Source organism: Pteropus alecto, unplaced genomic scaffold (assembly GCF_000325575.1).
Source record: "Pteropus alecto unplaced genomic scaffold, ASM32557v1 scaffold43, whole genome shotgun sequence".
Lineage (NCBI taxonomy): Eukaryota > Metazoa > Chordata > Mammalia > Chiroptera > Pteropodidae > Pteropus > Pteropus alecto.
In genome coordinates, this window is record NW_006435764.1 from 8122233 (window position 1) to 8130197 (window position 7965).

At 54.4% G+C, this 7965-nt stretch overlaps 1 protein-coding gene across 7 annotated transcripts in view; it reads right to left on the minus strand.

Moving 5' to 3' along the window:
- Window positions 1–7965, minus strand: part of TKFC (triokinase and FMN cyclase) — a 12172-nt gene that overhangs the window by 1415 nt on the left and 2792 nt on the right. For all 7 annotated transcript variants that reach the window (XM_006911231.3, XM_025046185.1, XM_025046182.1 and 4 more), the window contains 11 exons: window positions 6382–6571; window positions 5313–5423; window positions 5036–5217; window positions 3568–3646; window positions 3143–3232; window positions 2480–2514; window positions 2259–2343; window positions 2074–2163; window positions 1401–1517; window positions 947–1066; window positions 651–788 (listed from right to left, as the gene is read on the minus strand). In XM_006911231.3, coding sequence (XP_006911293.1) covers window positions 651–788; window positions 947–1066; window positions 1401–1517; window positions 2074–2163; window positions 2259–2343; window positions 2480–2514; window positions 3143–3232; window positions 3568–3646; window positions 5036–5217; window positions 5313–5423; window positions 6382–6571 — 1237 coding nt within the window. The remainder of the gene's footprint in view (window positions 1–650; window positions 789–946; window positions 1067–1400; window positions 1518–2073; window positions 2164–2258; window positions 2344–2479; window positions 2515–3142; window positions 3233–3567; window positions 3647–5035; window positions 5218–5312; window positions 5424–6381; window positions 6572–7965) is intronic.

The following is a 7965-nucleotide window of genomic DNA, read 5'->3' on the forward strand; positions in this document are numbered from 1 at the left end:
TTTGTTTATACCCAGTGTGCAGTCTGGAGAGGTGGGGAAAATGGTGACTGACGGGGACCTCGGCGTTCACCCAGCGGGTGAGGCCTGCCTGGGCACCCTCGCCTGACCATCCATAGCTCACTTCTCTGCTTCATTTTCCTCCTCAGGCCTTTGCTCTACTGTACTCTTACTGATTGTTTATTGCTTGTCTCCCTGCCAGAACACAAGCCACAAAGGCAGAGATTTTTATCTGCTCTGCTCACTATTATATCCACAGAGTCGAGAGCCTGGCCTGTGGTCGGCACTAAATACTTTTTTTTTTTTTTTGACCAAATGATGCTGGATAATAGAGAACTAGCCTGGGTAAGCCAAAAAAATGAGAACAATAGAATGAGTTCCCTTTGAATCTAAAGTTATTATTCACTACAGAATATTACATTTTGTTCTGTAATAACCTTCCCACGTTTATAATGTCAGAAGGGCCTTTTCTCTATGAAAACAGGTAGAAAGGGTGCTAGGTTTTGTGAATGACCACACTTGACAAAAAAGTTGGCAAGTCATGTCAGCACTCCAAATGATTTTGAAATTGTCCCTGTTCACGTAATGCCAACGTCTCAGAACCAAAGTGCCACCAGCCCCTTTCCTGACCCCAGAGGAACCCTGGCACCAACCTTTGGCGGCACGGCTGTGGGTGATGCCACAGTCCCCGTCACCAGCAGCACGGTCCAGGGCATTCAGATGATCCTCCATGCCCAGGAGGGTGGAGCACACGCGCTCCAGCACAAGCACTACCTTCTTCGAGGCTACCCCTAGAGAGGGAGGACAGTGGGGAGGAGGCCTGCCTGGCCCTTTCACAACTGAACTTGAAGGTGTGAGAGGTATGGGTGCCCAGGCCCTGCAAACCCTGCACCCTCCAGGGCTCGGGCCAACACCCTGGGCCACCTGCGCCAACAGTGGGGTTTGGTACCTCCTGCAGCGGTGGAATCACGGGCCTCCAGGGGCTCAGTGGGGGCTGCCCGGCTCCGCTTCCGCCCAGTCACAGAGACCTTGGGAGTGTTAGGCCAGGCTGATGCGGTGGTTTCAGCATCTAGGGACAGGATGATTCTCTTATACATGGGTCCGTTGGCCAGAGATCAAGTGGGACCCGGATTCCCCACCTGGTGGCCTGGCTCCATCTCAAAAAGCAAGTACTGAGTATCTACTACATATAAGGGGAGGTGGGGGTGGCGTCCCTGGGGAAGACCCTGATACCAACTCCTCCACAGTCACGTGAGGGCTGGAAAAGGCTCAAGAAGTCAGAAAAAGCCTTTCCACGGGAGCCCAACTGTCATGGTCAGCCCTGATAGGGTTTCTCCAAATCCCCCTGGCTCTTTCTAGTTATAAGGAGCCCCGGCTCGGATGCCCCAGGTCCCCGGTCTCACCTATCAGTTTCAGGAGGGGCTCATCCACCAGCAGCAGGGTGAGAGAAAGGCCAGGCATCTCCAGGGCTGACATGAAGGTGCCCACGAAGGAACGGGCAATCTTTACCCCGCGGCCCTCTGCAATTCCAAAACATGGACATCTATGAGGGAAAGTGGGAAGGGTAATGCTTCCCACTCCCAAGCCTGGAGCATCAGAGGAATAAATGGAATAAGAGAAAAACAAGGACTTGGGAAGCTGGGGCCCTGAGGTCAGTAGGGAGATGGCCAGATCTGCTCAGGGCGTTCCTTCATAAAGCCCTAAATTACCATGTCCCCTGGAGATGTCCCTTCTGTAGAGGCAGATGGGTAATTACAGGTCTGATTTACTGAGCTCTTACAGGTGCCAGACACTGTGATAAGTGCCTTTGGTATGTTTAATCTTATTTAATCCACAACAACCTGGAGGCAGGTACTAATGTTTTTATTCCCTCTCTATACACAAGGACCAGGCTCAAGGCTTGCAGCAATTAGGTGGCAGAGTGAAGACCTGACTCAGGGCTTTATCCAACTGCACAGTCCATGCTCTGGACCATCACAAGACCCCACCTCAGCTGCTTTTCTTATGCTCAGCTTCAAAGGGCTGGAGGGAAGAAGCTCTGAGGGTTGGGAGGTCCCCTTCCAGAGCAAGGCTCACCCAGAGAGCGAACAGCAGCGTCGGCGATGATGCCCAGTTCCAAGAATGACAGGCCGCCCAGGTTGTTGACCATCAGCACCACGGAGGAGCCTATAGGCAGGCATGACACCCTGGTGAGGCTCTCTGGGCCCCCCTACCTAGGGGGGAAGGAGGTTTGAGAGACAGAAGGCATGATAGCCCCTTACCAGCCTTCACAGGCACATGGGACACATTGGAAGAGTTGGTCATGTGGTCGAGCATGAGTGTCACAATCTTGTCGGCGGATGCAATCTGCCAGAGGGAGCCAGAAGTAAACTGTGTCTGAGGCCTTGGCCACTCACCCACCTTCCCATCCACTCACCCATCCATCTATCTATCCATCCATCCAGCATCCATCCACCCTCTCTGGGCCAGGGAGTCCACCTACCTTTATCCGGTGGACACCAGCTTCCCCGTGGATCCCTGTGGACAGACATGGTCCCTGCTGACCTGCTCAGGCCTGGAGACTTGCTCATCATGTTTTTATCAGGGGTTTGCTAAGTGCTCAGCATTAGGCTAGGTGCTGTGTACACTGGGTGTGGGGGTGGACATGGGCAGAATAATGAAAAATACATAGTCTCTGCTCTCCGGGAGCTATGGCTTGGTGGTGGAGAGAGCCAGGAACTTAACTTTTAACTAGGTAAGAAGCTTTAACTAGAGGCAGTCACCACGAGGCCACATGAGGTCGCTGCCCATTGCTTTGGAAATGGGAGGGAGAGGGAAGGCTTTGTAGCCAGGATGGAACTCTGAATGGACCTTGGAAGAAGGGCTGCATTTTGGCAGAAGACCCAAAATGGTGTTAGCACAGGCAGGGAGGTGGACAGTGCATGGAACACCCACGTGGCTGGAGCCCTAGGTGTGGATGGCAAAGCAGGTAGAAATCAGGCAGGTTGGGCCAGAAAAGCCTCAAATAACCATTTCAAAATACCAAGACCACCCATGTGACAGCTCCAGGTAAGCTCAGAGGACCAGGCAGATGGCTCCCAGAGCATAAGATGTGGGTAGAGCCCAGGGAGCTGGCATGGCTGGGACAGGGTGGCCACAAGCTTACCCAGGCCGAGCTCTACCTCATCAGCTGCAAGTTCAAAAGTGGGTCTGGAACCAGGGACACTGCAGGAGGACAAGCTCACTCCCAGGGTTCCTAGGAGAAACGAGGCATGAACGAGATGATTGCTCTGCTCCTGGCACTGGCCAGGGCAGCAGGCGTTAGGCAGGGCAGCAGTAGTTGGAAGCCCTGCCCAAGGGCAGCCTCTTCACTGAGATGGGATGCCAGACTTTTCATCTCACATAAAGAGAAACTCAGCTCTGGGACCCAAGGCTACCAGTCCACAGAAACTTCCCCAGGGAGACCTTCCCTCAGCCCCTGGGGAACACCCTGGTGAGACTTCCTATGGAGCTGGTGGGAACATGCTCCTAGTCCCAAGGTAAGCCTCAGCCTCCTCTCTTCCCCTCCCCAATCCCTGGGCTGGCACTCACCCATGGCCTTGGCAACCATGTTCACTCGCTCTGTGATCTCCTCCAGCCCCACTCCTGCCTCGGCCAGGGCACCTGCCACCTGCACCCACACAGAAATAAGCCCCCATAGGAGAAGGAGTCACTGTAGCACTTGGGGGCAGAAGACAGGCTGGGGCTGAGTTTCTAGCTGGGCACATCTGAGTACTGCCACATCAACCTGGCCCATCGCATTTAGGGCAGAGGAGTGTACCCTTGCATTCATGATGCACTTACCAGGAATTTTCAAGAATCCCAGTCTGTTGGAGCCAAAAGGGGCTTTACAAATAGAGAAATAGACCCAAAGAGGAGAGATGACTTGTCCAATGTCACACAGCCAGTTGGTGGCTAGTCTTCTAATTCCTGGTCTCAAGTTCTTTCTCCAGGGCATTCACACCATGGCTCCTTTTACCCCCCCCACCCACCCACTTTTTGCCAAGGATCTAGTATGTGCTGAAATGACAAAGAAAGTGACTAAGTCACAGTCCCGTCTTTGAAGGAACTCTCAGCCTCAGGGGTGGGGGGACCGGGGAAGCAGACATACACTAATTGAACATTTAATGGGAAGTGCTGAATGTGATGGTAAAGTTCGCCATAGGATGCAACACAAGTGCTGAGGAGAAGCTACTAACCAGCCTGGGCTGACTGACACGAAGACCCTAGAGGCCTTTTGGCAGGCGAGGAGAAGCTACTAACCAGCTCGGTGTAGCGACAGGGGTGTCCTCCCAGATGGGGAGACATCAGAACCGGAATTTGATGGGACAGTAGGAGTTAGCCAAGCCAGCGCAGGCTGGACGGGGAAAGGACTTTCGAGGCTATAGATACAGCACCAGGAAAGCCCCAGAGGTGGTACAGGAGATGGGGGTTAGTGGGGCATAAGAGGATGGTAGGGATGATGGGAGGTGAACTTGGAAAGTCGGGGAGGAGGGGCTACAGTATGGTGGGGCCTGACCAAGAAGCCTGGGCTGACTGACTCAAAGACCCTAGAAGCCTTTTGGCAAGCGAGCAGCCTGGTCAGACGCACATCTTCAAAAAAACACCTCCAGGGTAGTGTGGGAACAGACTGGATGCGCAAGCAGGAAGCAGGCAGGGGAGCCCAGTGAGAAGGTGGCTACTGGCACCTGGGCACGAGCAGATGAGCGCTGAACCGAGGCTGGGAGAGAAAGGGCGGGGCTCCGAGGAGGATGTGTGTTGTAGAGGCACCTGGGATTAGGGTCACCAGGACAGGGCGATGCTGGGTGTGGGGCATGGGAAGCCAAGGGCCTGGGAGAATGCCTATATGCTGGGTTTAGGTAGTAGAGGGGATGTGGGGCCTTCCTGGTTCAGGAAGCACTGGAGGAGGAGTGGCTTCCTGTGGGGTGGGATGGCTGGAAAGGTCCAGGTACCAGGTGCTGCCAGGAGACAGCAGACTGGAAGGGGCTGGCCAGCCTGTGTTCAGGTGGGGACACCTTACCTTGTGTATGAGCACTGTGCCACACAGTCCCCGCCTGCCTGCCTTCTTCAGGACGGTGAAGGCACTGTCATCCCCAATGACCACCATCTCCACAGGGATGCCCGCAGCCCGGGCCTGCTCCCGGGCCAGGCCAAAGTTGAGGCGATCCCCAGTGTAGTTCTTCACGATGAGGAGGGTCCCCACTGCAGGAGCAGCCGGCAGGGCCCCATCAGTGCATGCCCTCACCACCCCCCAGCCTGCCCTCCTGGCAGCAGCCCCTCCTGCATGCCAGGCTTACCTGTGCCTGCCTGGGCCACTGCCCTGATGGCCGCCAGGATGCTGCCCACGGCTGGGGAGGTGAACACAGCTCCCGCAATGACCCCTGTCAGCATCCCCTTCCCTATGAAACCTGGAGAAGGGAGGGGTGGGGAGAAGATGCTGGGTGGGGACCCGTATCTGCTGTCCCTGGGCCTTTCCATGCTCCTGGGCTTCATGGTTTGGTGGGCCCTACTGTGTGCTTAATGCAAGAAAAGCACCCAGGTTGCTCTCTACAGATGCTCGCTCAGGAGTTATCTTCTTGGAAAGGCCTTCCTTGACCCCCACAACTGAAACTGTCACCTACCCCAGCCTTGTGGCTTGCTCTTCCTTTCCCTGTTCTTGTCTTCATAGACTCATTTATATAATCTGGAATGATCTCTTTCACTTATATGTCTACCTGGTTACTGTCTGTCTCCCCAGAGAACGGAAGCTCTAGGAGGGCAGGCACCCCTGTCTGGTTCACTGTTGCATCTCTTGTGCCCAGAACAGTCCAGGCACACAGTGGATACTCGTTAACGTTTGTTGAATGGGTGGATGGATTTGCCAAAGGGAGACAGCAAAGGTATAGATGATATAAAGCCTGGTCCCTGCTCCCAGGAGCTCTCAAGGAGAGCTCACATGCGTGGAACTGAACAAGAAACAATCCAGGGTTGTCCATGTTGTATGTGAAAACGCAGGGTAGGAATCCAGAAAAAGGATGTCCCTCTAGGCTGAAAGAGTCAGGAAGGCTTCATGGAGGAGGGGATGGGTCAGCCGGGTCTGGAAGGCCAGGAGGATTCACAGAATCACTGACTCTCAGAGCTGCAAGGGTCTGGAAGATCATTTGGCCTAACCTCCTACTTTTATAAGATACAGAGACTGAGGCCCAGAGAGAGACCATGACTGGACTCAAATTATAGTCTGAGGTATAGGAGAGCGGGAACTAGGACCTGGTTCCTAACTCTGGGCCGGCCTCTGTCCTGTGCCTCCTAGTAGCAGTGACAGTCTCTCTGGAGGCCTCGTCCACTCTGCCTAGCACCCACCCTGTACCTCTAGCCCAGGGTACTCACCGGCGTGGGCAGGCTCATGGCCGGATCCACCACCTGACAGCAATGCCACTCGGCCCTTGAGGCTGTCCAGGTCAGAACGGAGGGCCACACGGTGGCCCTGCAGGAGCTGCAGGTTGGGGTTGCAGGCCACCAGGCCAGCAAGGGCATCATCAGCACAGCCTGCCACCGAGTTTATCAGCTTCTTGGACGTCTGTGGGAGAGGAGAGAGGCGGAGGTCCTGGGAGTCATCTGGCCCCCACCCTGCCACATTGCTATGGCCAAGACCCCTCTTCCATGCCCACTCAGGAACTCCAGGCAGACAGCAGCTGGAGCAAGAACTCCAGGACACGCAGAATTGGGTGTTGTTTTATCAGATGGATGTTTCTGTAAGTTCTTAATTTGTACCTTTCTATCCTTTTACTGTATTAGGTTTTGAACTGTGGCTTAAATTTATCCTGAAGAATGGTTTCCAAACAAAAAAAAAATGGGGGAACTGGAATCCTGAGTACAAAAAAAATTTAATGAAATTAGGGCCCAATGCCTTTTTTCTGTCAAAGGAGAAGCCCGGCTGAGGCTCCTGTGCCAGGGCAAGAAGGCAGGACAGGCTGTTCCCACTGGGCCTTGGATGGGGGAAAACAACACTTCCCACGCCTCTTGGCATGCCAGGCCTCATTCTAGGCACTGTGTGTAAAGGGATAACAGAACACTGGTCCTGCTTCCAATGGAAACACAGAGTTTCCACATGCTGAGAGGAGTGCCTCGCAGGGGAAGGATGTACACGGGGAGGGCACCCGGTAGGGCCCTTGGCCCCTTTGGCAGATCTTAGGAGTCTGCAAAGGGGGAGTAGGACTTAGGGAGGTAAAAGGGAGTGAGGGGCACTCAGGGACGGAAAAGGGAGCATGTTCCAGGCAGAGGGAGAGCATACGCCAAGGTCTGGAGGTGTGAAATAGTATGGTGGCCAAGCCAGGAAGCAAGTTAGAATGACTTGAGATACCAGTGACCATCAGGGAGAGGCGGCAGGAGCTCACCAGCAGATGGAGGACCCTGGCCACCCAGAGCGTCAGGTGGGAAGGGCATGGGAAGGCTGGCCTGAGCGCTGAGCTGACACAGGAGGCACAAGAGGGAGGCATGGGGGCTAGAGCTGTTAAGGGTTTGGGTTCTGCGGGCGTGGGCACCAGGGCTCAAATCCCACATCTGCCTCTATCGGGTGTGAAGACACTCACTGTTCTGAGCCACAAGTCTTCCTCTGCAAAATGGGGATTATACAGTATATGCCTGTTACACAGTAAAAATTGAATAAAAGGAAGCATCTTCCTTTTTCAAACAGGCTCTAAAATCTAGCTGAAGCTAGCTGAAGGTTTGCAGATTGGGTGCAGCTCCTGCTTTTGTCCCAAAGAATGAAACTGAGGCCCCAAAGGGACCCAGAGGGCCAGGCTCACAGTGCCACCTGCTGGCCCGGGGGGGCAGCCTGCAGCTGAATCAGGTCCTAGCAAGGTGAACTTCCTTCCCTGACACTCCCTTCCTCAAGCCTGTGGACGGCAGGTTTCATTGTGAAAACTTTGGCCTTTCCTGGGTCCTGCTTTAGGACAAGGAGAGCAGCACAAG